The sequence below is a fragment of the Schistocerca serialis genome, chromosome 7 (assembly GCF_023864345.2).
Source record: "Schistocerca serialis cubense isolate TAMUIC-IGC-003099 chromosome 7, iqSchSeri2.2, whole genome shotgun sequence".
In the NCBI taxonomy this organism is placed as follows: Eukaryota; Metazoa; Arthropoda; class Insecta; order Orthoptera; family Acrididae; genus Schistocerca; species Schistocerca serialis.
The window spans coordinates 34287384-34306141 of NC_064644.1; the positions used below are offsets into that span (position 1 = coordinate 34287384).

An 18758-nucleotide genomic window follows, 5' to 3' on the forward strand; every position below is an offset into this window, starting at 1 on the left:
CTGCTGTCTGATGGGGTAGGATAAGCCTGTGACAGGACTGGTTGGCATTAGGAGGGTGGACTGAGAAGGTCCTGCACCTGTTCATTTAACATAAGGTGTAAAATGCTGATGTGTGAACAGAGAAAGGTGCCATACTTTGACTTAATCAGGCATTTGGAATTAAAACCTTTATCTTATCAATGGCCTATCTGGCTGTGGATTTTTTAAGAAAGAAGATTCACAGTGAGGGAAGCTTTTCAGTGATGCAATGGAACACGTAATAGTCACTGGCAAAGAGACAATAAGAAATAAACATTTCGCAACAAGAATTTTACACAAGGATAGAAAACCACATAAGCAATCACTATCATAGTTCTGTACCACGAAGAAAGTAGAATAAGTTATATATCCCAAACAATATACCTATCAATTGTAGAATCTCAGTTTATTGATTCACATTCTGAGGAAATTCCAGCGTAAATCTGTAGTTGTCACTTGGCATCCCCCCCCCCCCTTTTCTCCATAATTAACCACACAGAATCTAAGTCTCAATGACACCCCATAAAACATTGATCTTGCCACGATGAGGTGACTCACTTGCCCCAATATAGATAGCTGTACTGTAAGTGCAACCACATTGGCAAGGGGGCTGGGGAGAGGGGAGGGGTATTTATGAGGAGACCAGATTAACACATGGTTCCTGAAGAAGGGTATAAAGCCTTTACAGTAGTTACTGGGGAACAGTCTAGATGACTGACTGATCTGTCCACCACGGGCTTGCTGTGTTGGTACTGCAGATAGCTGGAAACAAGAGGTCACTATAGCTAATATATTTACCAAGGACTGTATGGTTTAATGACAAAAGCTCATTCTTGAGTAAAATATTCTGGATTAGTCACTCGCTAGGATCTCTGGGCAGTGTCTCTCAGGATGATATATTCAGAAAAACAAATCTGACATTCTACGGCCCAGAGTGAGGAGTATTAGATCTGTTAATCAATATGTTAAAATTTGAAAAGAAAAATATACTGACTGAAGTTTAAGGTATAATGGGAATAAGTGTAGTGCAGTGGCAGGAAGGAAAAATTTCTGGTCAAGTGAGTACAGGGTTATCACCACAAAATCAAGTAGGTGTACTGGAGGAGTAGGTATAATAATGACCAAGAAAATAAGAATACAGGTAAACTACCATGAAAAGTATGAAGAACCACATAATGAAATAAAAAATTGTTCATATAGTGAAGGAAGACAAAAGTTTAATTGTGATGGGGGACCAAAATTCAGCAGCACAAAAAGGAAAAGAAAGAAGAAAAATAGTAGGTGTGGTAGCCCACACGGCCAACATCTCCAATGTTGGCCATCATCGCACGAGTGACACTTATGACGTGACAAGTCACTCTGCATCCACTACTGCAAAGTACGGCTGCCAGGGCCGAGAGACTCTGAACAATGGCTGCACAGGCATCTCCCAGTACCACCTGCGGCAAGTCTTCTACATATGCAATTGCTGCCCAGCAATTGCTCTCAGCCGGCTCTCACTCATAATGCTATTTAGTAAGCTAGTTGGACTGTACTGTACCTGTCCTGCAACATGGATACCCCGTACATTGATCTGTTGTGAACTATTGTCCTGCGAGATTGTTAAATACACTTGACCTGGAGGTGCTGTCTCGTGTCTTGTGATCTACAAAGATATTGGTAACAATTGTGGACATTTCTCATGTTTATTATGTAACTGTGGCCCCTGCGCAATAGGCTACCTTACTAGGTGTAACAATGGAAGTTGTGCAACAGCAAATTCTACAACAGCAGTTAGAAGGACAGAAATGTTAGAAAGCCTTGTTATCCCTGCTGCTCTCCTGAACACTGGCTACAAATCCACCTTATAGTGGGATGGCGGATGAGTGGAAGCATACAAGAACTGCCACTGGCAGTATTTTGCCCCATGCCAGGTAATGGATACAACTGTGGTAAAATCACTTTTTCTGTCGTGGAACTCAGCCAGTACGTATCAGCAAAAACACACTGGCCCCTCTTATGGAACCTGCACACCTGACCATCAATGAAATGTGTGCTCTATTACCTAACTACTTTCACCAACACTGCCATACCATTACATCTCATACAGAATTTTATCAGTGTCATAAACAGCCAAATCTGTCATACCATGCATGAGCAGCTGAACTGCAGGGACTCAGTAGGAAATGCTATTTTGTGACTCCAGTAAATAAGGAATTGTATGCAAAGGTAATGATTGGGGCCGCAATCATTCGGGTGGCTCTAGATAAGGAGGTGCATCAGAAAGCTCTACAATTTGAAGACCCCATTTTGGAGGGCATTTTAAAATGGGCCCTGTCCTTTGAAGTTTGCCAGGCTGCGAGCCATCAATTAGAATCCTGGGGCAAGATAGCAGCTATGGCATCAGACATGGGAGGGACAGCCAACTTTGCTGACACAGCAAAGGTGGCAACGGTAGAGCTGCAACACTGGCACACTCAGGCTCTGTCTTGTAAACAAGAGAAGAAGTTTCAGCCTTCTGGCCAGCACTCTTTTTTGCCATCACTTGACTGTTTCCAAACATGTCACATAAGACTCTTCCAACAGATGGGCATAGTGTGAGGCAGGCTCAAAGGAAGGACATCTTGTTTCTGTCTGTTAGCTCCACACAAAGAAAACACTCACCTCGACAGGACCTGATGGACATTAATTTGATTTCATTATGGTCTCCCATCACAGTGGTGTCACCTACAAAACTGTTCATCACGTTCACTTTGCGCAATTAACAACTGCAACTAGGGGTTGACACGAGTGCCTCTGCATTCCTGTTAAACACTCCAATATATCTCTAGTTGGGAATGCCACTCCTTCAATCTACAGTTCGTTACTTGGTGGCATATAACAAACAACGTATTCCAATCAAAGGCCAACTCATAATTGCGGAAACACACAAAAATGTCGTAGGACATCTCATCATCTTTGTACTACACAGCGTGGGTAAGTGGAATCTATCTGGCCCTGATGCTTTGTCTGCTTTCTGGTTTGTCATCCATCACTTGGTCTACCTGGTCTAGGAACAAATGAAGTTTTCGGAATTGGAAACTGTCAGTCAGGAGTACCCTGACATCATCTCTGGCAGTCTAGCATGAGCAAAGAACTTTGTGGTGTATGTTGCATTAAATAAATCTGTGCACCCTAATTTCTTCTGTGGTCAAACCATGCTCCTCACAATGCGGGATGCCATCAAGAATGAGCTACATAGATTGACAGCCTTGGGTACCATTGAACCCATGTCTGCAAGTGAGTGGATGACACATTTGGTTGTTGCGAAAAAACCATTGGGGAAACTACACATTTGTGGTGACCTTAAGGTTATGGTTAATCCCCAGTCCCCAGCCTGTCCCATTCTGAAACTGAAACCAGACAAGTTTTTCTCTGCACTTGTGGGAAGCCAATATTTTTTGAAGGTCAGTCTCTTCTAAACTTACTTACAACTACCCCTGGATGAGGAATCACAAGAAATCCTAGTAGTAAACACACTGCCTGTATTATGCAATTTAAAATGCTTAGTTTTCGTGGTGGCCAGTGCCCCAGTGATCTTTTGTAAGTTCCTCGAGCATCTGCTGCAGGATGCTCTGGGCTGCATAAATTATCCAGACGACACTGTGGTCACAGGAGCCACGACAGAAAAACACTTAGGAAACTTTTGGTAGTTGTTCCTAAGCCTCCTGTCCACAGGCCCCAAATGCTATCTTGAAAAATCTCTCCTTTTCAACTGTCAGTGGAATACTTAGGATACAACATCTCTTAACAAGGTATTAAACCCACGCAGAAGCTGGCCAAAGCCATCATTATACTTCCTCACCCCACAAATTTAAAGGAGCCCCAGCCCTGCTTGGGAAAGATAATGTACTATGGAAAATTTATCCCAGGTGTGGTATCGATTGTGCATCCATTCAACAACCTGCAGAAGAAGGGTGTACCCGTTCTATGGTTGGAGGCATGTGAACAGGTGTAGAACCCGAAACGGGACATCTTATCAGCACCATGTCTCACTATATTTCAAATGGGCAAACAACTAGTGGTGGCAGCCTGCACCTATTGAATGGGGCCTGGTGGATGTCATGGGACATGGAGACAGCTGCTAATATCTGATTGCGTTTTTATTGAAGATGCTCAATGCCATGCTGAATAGGTATTCACAAATCAATGATCATCTTTATGCTGAAGAAATTCCATGTATTCATATATGGACCAAAGTTTCATCTAATTGTGGATCATTAAGTTGTTGATCTTGAGTTCTGCGGCAAAGTTATCTAGGGAACTGTGCACCGACTCCAGCACTGGACACTTTCTTTTTCCCAGCAGGCACAATTACAAAATTAACTTCCTAAATACCACTAAAGATGCTAACATGGGTGCCCTGTCCCATCTCCTGATGGGGCCCAATCTGGAATTTGATCAAAACAAGATCTTGTGCTTCCAGTTGGATGAAGAGGTTCAATAGGTAGTGAATGATTTTCCTGTCATGAACGCCCATGGAGCTGCAGTCACAGCCAAGGACACCATCTTACAAGAGGTGCGGCAGTACATACAAAAGGGCACGATGGACCGCTTTCCTGGTCGGGACTCCAATCCACTGCAGCATTATTTCCACCTCAGCCACCAGCTAATCCTGATGGACAGAGTTATCCACCTAATCAAGGAACAGTGGTCTGCCCGTATAGTTCTGCTGGAACATTTGCGCATGACAATCTTATGACTTTTGCACTTAGGTCACAGGGTTGTTTCACGAACCAACTGCTTGCCCAGCACACACGTGTACTGGCCAGGCATAGAATGGCAGGTCAAATATATCTAGTCTACAACTGTCATCACTGTGAACAACAGCATGAGGCTCTTTGGCAAACATTCTCACCCTGGCCGGCACCTTCTCTCCCATGGGAGCGGGTTCATGTAGACTACGTGTGCCCCTTCCTGTATATTATCTGGACGATTGTCCTCAATGCATACTTGAGCTTTCCATACATGGTCAACACTGGTTGTCCACTAGCACTGAGGCTACAGTCACAGTGCTCAGCAAAAGTTTTGCTCCTGAAGGAATTTCTCTCATACTCGTGTCAGACAATGGATCACAATTTCGTTCCCAGATTCAGATGCAGAAAATGCATTCAACACCTGCTGTCTCCACCCTTCCACCCCTAATCAAATGATGAGGCTGAAAGACTCATGCAGACTTTTAAAATACAGATGAAGGAATATGTGGCCAACACTCCTATGGACCAGGTGCTAACACCTTTTTTGAGTTACTACAGGTTAGTACCAATGGGGAGAAAGTCCACCGGAACTTCTCCTTGGCCGTCAGCCCTGCACCCTACTCCACCTCGTGCTGCCAGCACCTGTTGGGCCATCCAAGATTCTGTTTTCATGCTTGCGTCTGGGCGCCCACATGTGGGTGTGGGGCTTTGGACACCGGACATGCAGATTCCAGCAGTCGTCAAGTAGCAGCGACACCATGTCTTCACTATGGCTATGGGGGACTGGATGCTAACAAGACATCAAAATCAGCTTCGCCTGTGACAGGGGACTCACCTTCAACAGCCTCCATGCTCTCCAGTGGACACACATCGCAATGATCACACCTTTCATTTCTCTTCTGCTCGACCCTCCGCTATTTCCCCTTCTGCTCCAGAGCTGTTCCTGCCCCCTGATTCTTAGCTCTGTTCACCACTGCCACACACTACCTCATCTCCCTCTGTTTATATGCCACTCGAGATGGACCTGATGTTTGCAGATCAGGCTGCAGTATTGGCCCCACCCCCACCACTGCAGCTCCCTTCCATGTCAGGACTCGACTTAGACATGGAGCCACCAAACCTAGGACTGTGCCCCAGGCGAGAACCTTTGAGCCATGCCCTCCCGTCCACTCTGATGGGAGCTGGTAAAATTGGATGGGCCATCTGATGCTTCCGAAGACAACACCCTGGTTCCGAGGGCTGCCTGGGTGCATGGCCAAGCAGGTGTCAACTTGACAATATACAGCTCACTGCTTCCCCACCAAAGAAGGGATGTGGTAACCCCCTAAGCTACAACTAGACATTGGACATCACTCATTGTCTCTGACAGGCGAAGCATGGGCGCCAGGGGCAGACACTGCGGCCAAGCAACTGCACATGACAGCTGCACAGATGCGTCCCAGCACCACCTGTGAGACTTTACGTCTACGTTTCAATTGCCGCTAGCAATCACTTTCAGTTTGCTCTTGCTCATTGTGCTATTTACTACACTACCAAGAACTGTTATATACCTATCCTACCACATGGCTATGCTATACGCTACATCCATTGTGAATTATTTTCCTGTGAGATCGTGAAATATAGTTGTTCTGGAGGTGCTGTCTTGTGGTTTTTTTGTATGTGTATTGCAAGTTACAACAATAGGAAAACAAGGAGTGGGGAGAGGAACAAATGGGAAAGCCATCCAGTAAAATTTTGTACAGTGCATGATTTAACCATTGCAAACAGAAAGAAGACAGTATATATGAAACAGATATGGAAGCACCAGAAGGGTTAAGATAAATTACATAATGATAAGACCAAGATTTTGAAATGAGATTTTAAACTGTAAAACATTTTCAGGAGTAGATGGGGATTGCGACCACAGTTTATTAGTTGTGAAATGCAGATTAAGCTGGAGATATTTGAGAAACTTGGGAAATTAAAGATATTGGACGTGGGTCAGCTGAAATAACCACAAGTTGCTGAAATTTTCAGAGAAAGCTTTACACAAACAACTGATTGAAATACACAAAAAATACAATAAAAAAAGGTGAAGTTCAAGGGGGAAATCTCCGAACCCTTTGATATCAAGACAGGCATTTGTCAAGGTAACGGACTCTCACCACTCCTCTTCAACCTAGTGCTGGATAAGGTCATCAAGGAATGGGAGAAAGAGCTGCAAATAAAAGGTCACTGGAAGCCAGTGCGACTTGGACGACCCAAGGACAAGCTGGAGGTCAGCTGTCTAGCCTTCGCAGACAATCTGGCACTACTCACAGATAATGAAACTACAACACTCAGACAGATAGAAGTACTCAAAGAGTACACAGAAAAAGTAGGGCTACAGATTTTCTTTCAGAAAACTGAGTTCTTCTACATGAAATTAAACACTCCAAATTTGAACACAAAGTATGGCAAGATCAACAGGGTCACACACTTTAAGTACCTAGGTGAAGTGCTTGAACTGACAGGAAAGGAGAAAACTGCCCAGAACATTAGGCTATTGAAAATGAAGAGAGCCTTATACAAAACACAGGGTATTTACAACAAGAAATGTCTGTCCACCTGCACCAAAATTCGTCACTACAACACTGTCATCAAACTTGAGGTGCTATATGCCAGTGAGGCTAGTGTTACACACAAAGGCCAGCCTTGAGAACATTCTCACACAGGGGAAAAAAAAAATTATGAAAATTATTGGGCCAAAACTCACAGACAATGGATATAGGCTTCACTCCAGGGATGCCACAGAGAAGTTCTCCAACATCGCAGCAGACATTAGAAAGAGGCGACTAAAATTTTATGGACACATAAGCAGACTCCCACAGACCAGACTCGCCAACAGAATCCTCAGGTACATCCAGAGACTCAAGACCACTACACCCTGGATGACACAAGTCAAAATCGATCTGGAAAGAGCTCAGATAGATTCAGCAGATGTCATGGACATAGGCATCTGTAGACACAAGGTGTACAAGTGGGAAGTGATTTTGGAGGAAACAGCACCTAAAGCCCAAAGGCCAATGTGGATGGAAGTAGGAAGAGAGCCTTTAGTGAACGAATGAAGGAGAACAGGAAGAACAAGGAGTAATGAATGTTTCGCTTGGTCAGATAAAAGGCCTGTAACATGTGTAATAATAATAATAATAATAATAATAAATGAATGACCAACTGTGGGAGATGATATAGTGAAAGCAACAAAGGAACAGCTGAGAAGAAACTCAGGGCCTATGAATCTTCAGATAACACAGAAATAGTAACTTGAATTGATTAAAAGTGAAGGTATGTATGAATATAGGAAACACAGATGCTGCATACAGTACAATTAAATAAATCTTGGAACAGAAGATTGTATTAACAGCAAGAATTCAGATAACATGTCATGCTAGGCAAAGAAAGGAAGGCTGAAGAGTGGGAGGAATGTATAAAAGAGTTTTGTAAAGAAAAGAAACTTGAAGGCAAAGAAAATGTAATGGGAAAAACAATACGGAAAGAATAATTTGATAGAGTACTAAAAGACCTATGCTGAAAGAAGATGTAGGGAGTAGATGAGATTCCCTCATTAAGTTTTTTAGCAGAACCAAATATGGCAAAACTGCTGCACAAAGAATGTAAGAAATACAAGACGGGCAAAATACCTTCAGACCACAATACCAATAACAAAAGGAAGCAGATGAGTTTTACCAAACCATCAGTTTAATAAGGCTTGGTTGCAAAATACTATCACTAATAACTAAAAAAGCATGGAAAAACTGACAGAGATTGACCTGGAAGATCAGTTTTGGCTCCAGAGAAATGTAGGAACACACAAAGCAATACTGACACTTTGATTTATCTTAGAAGACAAGTTGAGCACAGGCATATCCAGATATATACTGTGTGTAGATTTAGAAAGATATTTCGACAGTGTTGACTGGAACACAATCTTTGAAACTCTAAAATTATCAAGAATAAAACACAGGAGCGAAATGCTATCTGCAAGCTGTGCAGAAACCAGATTGCAGTTACATGAGCCAAAGAGCATGAAAGCAAAGCCCTAACTGAGAAAGGGTACAATAGGTTTGCAGCTATTCCACATGTTATTCAGTCTACGCATAGACCAACCGTCAAAGGAAATCAAGGATACATTTGAAATGTAAATTAAAAATTTGGGCAGAAGAAATAAAAACTTCAGTAAAAGCCTATACGCTAATGTAGCCATTACCATTGAAGGTAAAATCTTCAGAATTGTTAGGCTGCAAAATGTCCCTCTTCAAACTATTTCTGTAGCCAATGTTTTGACATCTCTGCTGGACACTTCTAGTGTTTCCAGTTGTCTGAACAATGTTGAAAACTGTAGCAATGTTCATTTGTAAAAGAATGTTCATTTGCAAAAGAATGTTTTTTACACTTATTCAGAAGAAGGGGAGTGGTTTGGCATAAGTTATCCAGTTACAATTGGTGGACATGAAAGAAAGCTCGAATGTTTAAGAAACTATTGTCACACCATGAAAGTGGCTTCGTAATAATTGTTTGTATCCCTCATGCAACGAGGTTGGACTGAGTGAGTTGGTGCAGTGGATAGCATACGGGAGGATGACAGTTTAGGTCACCACACAGCCATCAAGATGGAGGTTTTTTGTGGGTTACTTCAGGTGACAGTCGAATGGTTCCTTTGAAAGGGCACACGTGATTTCCTTCCTCATCTTCACTAATCCAGCTTCTGCTCTGTCTAATAACCTCACTGTCGGCAGGATGTTAACAACTTCTTCCTTTTTCCATGATGGCTGGGTATTTATTTCCTTTGTGGAGAGGAGCCATGAAGCTGGAAGCCAACAACCATAATCACTACTGAAAATTCTTTCATTTCTAGAGATCTCAATCACTCCTTGGACCTTCCTTCTATGAACATAAAATTATTTGCCAAGCACTATTATGTTGTTGAAATCTATATCCTGGCTACAGTCCTGATGTTCCTCTCCTGAAAATCTCACACTTTGTTTTAAATGCATGATGTGTTCACGCTCTTCAATCTGCTCTGTAATTGTCCTGCCAGTTTTCCCTATCTACACTTTCCCACAGCCACATCCCTTCATGGACTCCTACAGTGTTAGCTCAAAAACAGTATTTATATTTTGTACTGACTCAAAAAACATGGTTTCTGTATCATTTTTTGAAGAATCCTGTATATATGGTCAGTTACTTGCAAAACAAAGTCTTGGAACACTGGCAGATCTTCTACAGAAAATTTCATTCTCTATCTGCAAAGCGAAAAGTTATTTTGGGATAAATTTAAGATGATGTGGAATTATATAACTCATATTTACTGTGTAACCCTACAGCAAATGTGTTATTTACAAAGTGGGGTTAGCAAGAAGGATTCTGTGGTACATTATTTAATTATGGTTGTTCAAAACGATCCATAAAAATGTTAGCAGCTACTGGTGACAAAGGTGAACCCATAGCAACACTTCCAGATCGTTCATAACATTCTTCTTTATATTTAAAATAGCATAGACAGATTTTGATAAGTCCACAAATAACTGGAGCACTTTTTTTACGTTTGTTGATAATGTAACTCTATCAGATGTTGCAGGGACTTGGATGATCAGTTAAATGCAATGGATAAGGTGTTGAAAAATAGGTAATAAGATGAACATAAAAGTAAAAAATGTGAGTGGAATGCAGTAAAAAAGAAAGGGGTAAAAACTGTACAGGGAGACAAAACCTTGACTACAGACAGCAGGTTCAAATAGATGTATGTTGCTGTAGTTACGCATAAATTATTTAAATGGATAGCTAAAAATTGTACTCGCGAAGTACCAGCAGAATGCACACACATATAAAAGACTGTTGTGACTGGCAAGCTTTCGGGGCCAGTGGCTTCTTCTTCAGGCAGAAGGGTTTAAGGGGAAGGAAGAAGGAAAAGGATTGGAGAGGTCTAGGAAAAAGGGGTAAATTTTGGGAAAGTCATCCATAACTGCGGGTCAGGGTAGACTTACTGTAAGGGTAAGTCTCTCCTGACAACCTGTGGTTCTGGGTAACTTTCCCAAAATCTACCCCTTTTTCCTAGACCTCTCCAGTCCTTTTCCTTTACCCTTCTTCTTTCCCCTTCAACCTTTCAGCCTGAAGAAGGAGCGCCACTGGCTCCAAAAGCTTGCCAATCACAACAGTCTTTTATATATCTGTGTGTGTGTCTGTGAGAAAGAACTAATTGTCTACAAGTAAGTTTCTCACATTTCTTTGACTAATAGCTCTCACTATAAGAAGGGGTTAATAAAGCAAAACCTTACTTGAACTGAAAACAGAAAAAAAAAGAAACTGACTTAAAATACCTGAAACATCTGTGTGAGTGTTCCTCATATGTCATGCATTGTCGCAAGAGCCATACAGAAGAAGGTATTCTGAAGGCCAAGTGGACGAACACAGTGAACAAAACGAAAATTTGACACACATAAATTGGAATGTCTATGAAAACAGATTCCAAGAAGAAGCTGTCATTTGCATATTACACCACATGTACATAGTGCACTTTACTACTAATAATTCTGTCTGAAAATATGACTGTGTACAGTGATTTTGGATAATAAAATCAGAATATTATAAATACAAATATTTAAGTTTGTGGTCCTTCATTTATGACTGACTCATCATGAGAAACATCTGAATTTGTTTCCTTGTCAGGTTGCATGCAATTAAAGACATAGGTCAAGACTTTTAACAAGCATAACTTTGTGGTTTATCAACCACTACCAATTAAAACCAAAATGAAATAAGGGACACACACACTACATTATGATGCAAAACTATACAACATGATGATAATTATGAGAAATGTTTTAAGTGTGATTTTGTATATAAAAGTGATTCTTTAAGCAAAATTATCATGTGAATCACCAGTGCCCAGTACTTCCATATTTTTAGTTTGGTTATTGCTGTGACTGTCCTACTCAAAACAATGAATTCTAAATTAATGAATTTTTTCCTTCATTAGCAGGGCATAAAAATATGAGCCCATTACCACAATGGAATAAAATAGAAATCAAACATTGCCCAAACTGTTTCCAAAAGTTAGAATTCTAGCTTTGTACTAAGTATTTGGTTTCCTCTTCTTTATTTTGTGTTTTATAAAGAACAGTGTTTTCATTTTCCAGGGGGTGTGGTTTGTCTAATGCAAATAAATGAAAATCTGTTTGTATTGTGCCATACACATTTCCCTTTTTCTCATTTGTGTTGCATTTTCAGTGGCCTAAATATATGTTTGTTTTTGTATTTGGTAATTGTGTTACAAAATAATTACAGATTTGTTACTACATTCTTCTTTTTTCATTGACACTACATCCTAGGATCGGACTTGGCCTCTTTGATAATTTTCCACTATTCCTCTCTGGGTTTTGCTATAGATCTCCTGTTACAGCACCAACTCGGGCAACGTCTTCTCCAACCTCATCACTCCATCTCAACCTCAGTCAGCCTTTTGCTCTTCCTCCAGGTTCACTGCAGTAGCCTTTCCTTGCAGGATCTGTCTCATTGAGTTGTCCAGCCCATTTCAATTTATATTACTTTATGAACTTTACCACGTCATCATCCTTATAGCAGTCATAAAGTTCATCATTTCTTCGTCTTCTCCAATGCCTATATTCATACATAGGTCCAAAGATTCTCCTCAATACACTTCTTTTATGTGATCTCAGTCTGATTTCACCTTGCTTTGTAATTGTCCACATTTATGAGCCAAATGTATATATTGGACGCACCAGCATTAGAGTTGGCGCTTAGTCTCTCATGATAAAAACCTGGATTTAAAATGTCACAGCATTCCAAAATACCGTCAATTAATAGCACTTATGCAGGCCATAATTTCAATTGAATTGCTGCCATTTGTTTCTACCTTTGAACCCAGATATGTGAAACATTCCACTTGCTCAAGTCATTCCATCAAGGTTTGCTGTGGACCGTGATTTGTACCATTATACATATAATTGGTCCTTCCTTCATTAATTTTGAAGCCCATCTTCTCTGCACTCAGTTGTAGAGCTGACAATGCACTTTGTAGATCTCTAAATGTTCTACTCATCAGGTCTAAGTCATCTGCGTATCCCAATAGTTGTACTGACTTATACTAGATAGTACCTCTTTTCAGGATACCTGATTCATGCACCACTTTTCTGAACACGAGACTGAAGAGTAGGCACGAAAGCCCATCCCCTTGTCTTAACCCAGTTTGTGTGGGAAACTGGGGTGATAGCCTAGACTGCACTCACGCAATACACAAGGGGTGCCTTAGGGTGACCTCTATGAAACGCACCAACTTTTCACATATCTGAAACTCCCACATTGCCTCATCAAAGTTTAGCCCAATTTACTGTGTCATGTGCAGATCTGAAATCAATGAAAAGATAGTACACACTAACATTAAATTCAATGGTCTTTTCTACTATTTGCCACAGGGTAAATATCTAGTTCATAGTTGATTTTCCTGGTCTGAATCCACACCGATAACTTCCAATAATGTTTTCTGCTATGGGGGAGAATCTACTAAACAAAATATTTGACAACACTTTATATGCAATATTTAGGAGTGTTAAGGCTCTAACAGCTGCATTTAAATATATATCCTTTCTTGTGTATCAAACACACTATCCCTAAATTCCATTCTTCTGGCAACTCTTCCTCTTCCCAGAGGAGGCATAAAATCTTGTATACTCTGCTGTTTAACTCAGCTCCTCTGGCTTTCAATACTTCTGATGTTAGATTATCAGTCCCTGATGCTTTATTGTTCTTCAGTTGGACAACTGCTTTGTCTACTTCTCTCTGAGAGAGGGGAGGGACTGAGGCCTCAACCTCTTCTTCTGGCTGGATTATGATATCTTCAAATAGGGGGCTCTGGAGGAGCATCCAACAGTTCACTAAAATACTCTACCCAACATTCCAAAATCTCCTGGTCATCAGTTAGTAATTCCCCATTTTTTCTTTTATGTGTATTAATAAATGGCTTAAATGTTCTTCTAAGACCATTAATTTTCTGAAAGAATTTTCTGACATCATTTGTTTCTCCAAAGGTCTCCAATTTTTCAATCTGCTGTCTTCCCCATTCACTTCTTCCTATGCAGTTTCTTCTCTTTTTCCCTTTCATCTTGATAATTTCTTATCACTAGGCATTTTCCTATAAGCCAGGCTTTTCTCATAACTTATTCTCTTATGATTTTCAACAAACCAGGAATTCCTTGGTTGTTTTCCTTCTTTCCCTAGCACTTTTTCTGCTGCCTTAATGACTGTGTCCCTGCAAGCACTCCATTCCTGATCCAGAGTATCACTTACACTAGGAGTGTACAGTGCAAGATTCTCAGTAACATTTTCAGAGTATCTTTTAGCAATCTCTTCATTTTTTAGCTTTGATACCACAGACTTCTGTGAAATGTTTCTTTCACATTTTTTGCATTACACATTCGAACTCTTAGTTTCACAATTGCAAGATGGTGATCTGAATCCACATTAGCCACTCTGTACGTACATACAACTAGTAAGTTTGAGAAATAGCTGCTATCAATAATTATATGATCATTTTGGTTCAAAGTATGCTGATCAGGGCTACATCATGTTACTTTATGGATCCTTCTGTGTGGGAACATAGTGCTACTAAGAGCCATGTTATGTGCTAGTGCAGGCTGAACAACTGTTCGTAATTACCATGTGTGTACTCATGGAGGCTATGCTTTCCTATTGCTGGATGGTAATGATCTTCTTTCCCAATCTGTGCATTGAGGTCTCCAATAATTATTTTAACATTATTGCCCAGGGCATCCGCCATAGGCTCCCTAGTGGTTATCATAGAAGGCATCTTTATCCTGGTCATCTGCTACGTCTGTTGGTGCATGTGATTGATCGATGAATAGTTTGCGAATCAGACCTTCAAGCTCGTTTGTGAGATTCTAGATGTTATTCCAGTAAATCCAAGCCACTATGTTTAAAGTTTTGCCTTACTGAAAACCCTGTACCAAATTCATTGTTGCTCTCTGGAACATGGCAGAATATTATCCAGCTTCCCATTCCATTGCATTTCCTGTATGGCAACGATGCCCGCCTTGGTTTTATTAAGCTATTCTAGCAGTGACCTCAGGGCTTCCACCCTGTATAATGATATTACATTTCACATTTCAATAGACACATCATTTTTCCTTTTTCATTTGCCTCCCCCAACTTCAAGGACCAGGATTTGTATTGGGTTTACTCCTTTAGGGCAGTTGGCTTCACCATGCATCTAGGGCCCTCCCAGCCCTATGTTGTGGGACACAATTTGTCTGACTCCTCCACCAAGACCACTCCGTCTTAGGTGACCCTCCCAGTAGCTATGCTACTGCTGGCACAGATCTTGACTTCGACGGAGCACACAAGCCCTCTTGCCCGGCACTGAAGGACCCTTGGAAAAGGTAGCATCTCCTGGGAGGGTATTACTGCATTACAATTCTTTCTTAACAACAAGAGAATAAGAAAAAAATTGTAACACAGTATCAATTCTGTAATTATATAATGAAATTATCACATACAAAAACAAATATTACAAACCACTGAAGATGTTTCACCAATAAATTGAAGCAAAATGCATATGACACAATACAAACAGCCTTTATTTAGTTGAATCAGATGAACTAGCCTCTAAGACAATAAAAGCAACTGTGAAACAACAAAAACCTAAAAAATGATGATTGTTTTTATTATTTATTCAGTGAGGGTATGGTGATTCCTTTGCCTTGCAAGTGTTTCATCCACATTTTTTTTTTCAACTGATATTAAATGAGGAACACTGAATTAGTTTATAGTTTTAGAGGTGAAGTAATAAAGCTTACCAGATAAAGTACTAAGTTAGTGTACGAAATGATCAAATCAGCTGTTAAGAAGCCTGTTATTGACAAGGCAAGACAGAGACACAAATAGCGTGCAAGCAACAGCCCTGATGGCAAACAACATTAAGATTTTTGCCCTTCTCCAATACCATTATGTTTATTCCATCCAGAACCATCTTCTTCAATCAGTTTGTGATGAACTTCACTCAGTGCCTGTACATAAAATAAAGCTTTAGATCTCCAATCACACCAACAGTATTACTTAGAAAATGGACTTCTAAACTGCATACTTGAAAAAAAGGGTAACGTGCAGTCTCATTTACATTCATCCATAATTAAACCAAATCCAAAATAAACTACTTTAACCACAGTGTAAAATTATCATGCACATGAAAAATTAGTCTAAATAAAAACTACACCTGGATGAAATATTCTGTCAGTACCTGGAGGACCATAGACAAATTAAAAACTGAAATACACAATGCTGATGCTCCACAATAATACTTATTTAGGAACTGGTTTTCGTCTTTCTAGGCCATCCTCAGACAAGTTAAGACTATAAACAGCAAGAGTTTATAGCTGTACAATTGTCGTTTTTCCAGATATATGTGACCTTTCATGACTAGACATGTATATGAAAAACTCAATCATATTAAAAGTACTTTAAGAGGCTATTATCAGATAAACCATACCACATTATACTCACAGATTAAAAGTATATGCATGCAAAGACCAAGACAGTATACAAGTTAGTACTGGCACAGACTGCTGTGTTATACTGGCAAATGTGATGAACAGGAAAAAAAAGGGAGGAGACAAGAGGAAGGAGTCAGTGGAATGTGGATGGGAACAGATATACTATTTACAACAAGCATATTATCTTAGGCTGAGAAATATATTAACTAGCTACTGCTACTTTAGAAGTGTGAATAATGACACCATACTTGGTCATTAAGAATTAAATCAGGGTTCTGTGACTGATGTTTATTGAATTCGGGTAATGTTTATTTTCTGCCTTTATTTGCTGTATAGACATCATCACATTTAATATCGTGAGAATGGGATTCAGTCAGAGTGTGTTCAGCATATGTGGAATCTTTCTTTCTCAGTTTATAACTTCTTTCATGTTCAGCAAAGGCAGACCAACTAGATTGTCTGAGTACGAACAGAGTTGGAGATGAAAAAGAAAGATTCCACCTCTGATGAATATGGTGATACAATCAAGCCTCATACATATTCTGAAACCTTTGGTAGTAATGGGTATCAGTAGTTCAAATAAAACTGTTTCTCTAAAATTCATTATTTCAGGCATAACTATTTATGTTTTATGTAATTATGATGATTTTTGAAGTTTTAAGAAGAAAATCTGTAAATTTAATTTTAAAGTTTTGTTAAAATATGTATCAGTTAATTGAAATAATGTCTTTGACAACAATGTAAATCATCTAAATCTCTTTGCCTCAGTTGCAGTCTTTGTACTACTTGTTTGCACTTGATAAGAAGTATTTGAGTAGTGGAGTCATCATATTTTGTGATGCTGTAGAAAGGAGACATGTTTAGCTGGAATTAGTGGCTCAGGGGAGCGAATGGGTGTTAAATGTTGTCAATTTGAAATTTGAAGAGCTGAAAACACGAAAGTTAAATGTGCAGACATTTTCTTTCATTTTGTTGTTAATGAGTCATTCGAACATTCACAACCCTGGAATCAGTATATATTCTTCGCACAATCACGACCTGTGGCCAAAGTCATACTCCTAATAAGAAGACAACAAGACCAACTTCAAGACTACCCGCTATGTGAAAAGTTATTTTTAGTACAGTGAACAGTGCCCTTCAGTGACAATAATGGCAAAAGTCCATTCAGAGGACAAGTCATTGTATGGATATTAGTGAAGACGTGTGTTACAATGTGCTACAATTGAATCCTGTTCTTGTGATATTAAATGTGATGTTCTCCATAGAGCAAATAAAGATAGAAAACAAACATCATTTGAAAACCAAAGGCCTGTTGACTATGAACTATAAACTATTATTGTGTAACATCATGCTGTGTAATTCATGTTTTATATGACATCTTTAACAAAATTTAACATGCATTCCAAAAATACATCATGCCTTACATTTCCATTATCATTTAATCACCATACATCAGTTTATCGGATTAGATTAAATTATATATTTGTAGATCCACTGTGAGAAGATCTTCACAGAAATCACATAGGTTGTTTGGTTTATAATTCATATACACAACCAACAAAATATAGCAATGGTTTCAAAGTTTTGATTCAAATCTAAAATAACAACATCTTCACATTTCATGTTAAGTGAGCTAAATCATCCAGTCTCTTTTGGTCAATAATATTTTACTATGAAATAAATTGTTCTTTCCCTTATTTCTACTTTACTGTCAGTTTTTATAGTTGGTATCATTCATGGCCGAGATATTCCTTCCTGGAATGAAACCCAGGTTGGAAAAAAATGAGATTATGCCAGACATTCATTCAAGAAATTAACAAAATGAGTGTAAAAACTGCAGGAAAAGGATGAATGAAAAATGGAAACTGTATTGTAAAAGTTTGGTAAACATATAACAAAGCCAATTCTGAACATGCATATCATCACAAATATGGAACCTAAACACAAATTTAGAGATTTACTGAGGTCAGAAAGTGAAAATATCAAGTTGCTTGAATATGGCATAAAAATTAATCAGCAAATATGTTGAATTATAGACTGCACTCAGGGATTTAGACATTACAATTGGTTTTCTCCATGGAAACCAGGATGGACCCTAAAAGCATTAATCATGCAAAACCCAATATTTACTCCTGAACTCCTGACACTGCATATAAATGTAACCAGGTGAATCCAATGTTCTTATAGTTTCAAAAAGCTTTTGATTCATTCCCCATCAAGGCGTACTAAAGGCAATGCTTAGGTATCGAACATTTAGTCAGTTATGTGACTGCACTGAAAATGGCTTGACAGGCAGAACACAGAACAGCATCCTGGACAGAGAGTTATTCACAGATAAAGAAGTAATTTGTGCCATGGCTCAGCAATTTGTGACAGGATCATCACTGTTTATGACCTTTATCAATGGATCTTTTTATATGTTTACTTAAGCTTCAGGAAAATTCAAACACGTGCACCTATTTTTCTACATGGTCTACTGAATGGG

The 18758-nt window shown here is 39.6% G+C and overlaps 1 protein-coding gene across 4 annotated transcripts in view; it reads right to left on the minus strand.

The window, feature by feature from the left end:
- LOC126412476 (glucosamine-6-phosphate isomerase) overlaps positions 1 to 18758 on the minus strand; it is a 125964-nt gene that overhangs the window by 25809 nt on the left and 81397 nt on the right. For 3 of the 4 annotated variants that reach the window (XM_050082092.1, XM_050082091.1, XM_050082090.1), the window contains exon 6: positions 15727 to 15790. The exons of the other annotated variant lie outside the window; for it this stretch is intronic. In XM_050082092.1, the coding sequence (XP_049938049.1) occupies positions 15727 to 15790 (64 nt within the window). The remainder of the gene's footprint in view (positions 1 to 15726; positions 15791 to 18758) is intronic. 4 annotated transcript variants of the gene reach the window in all.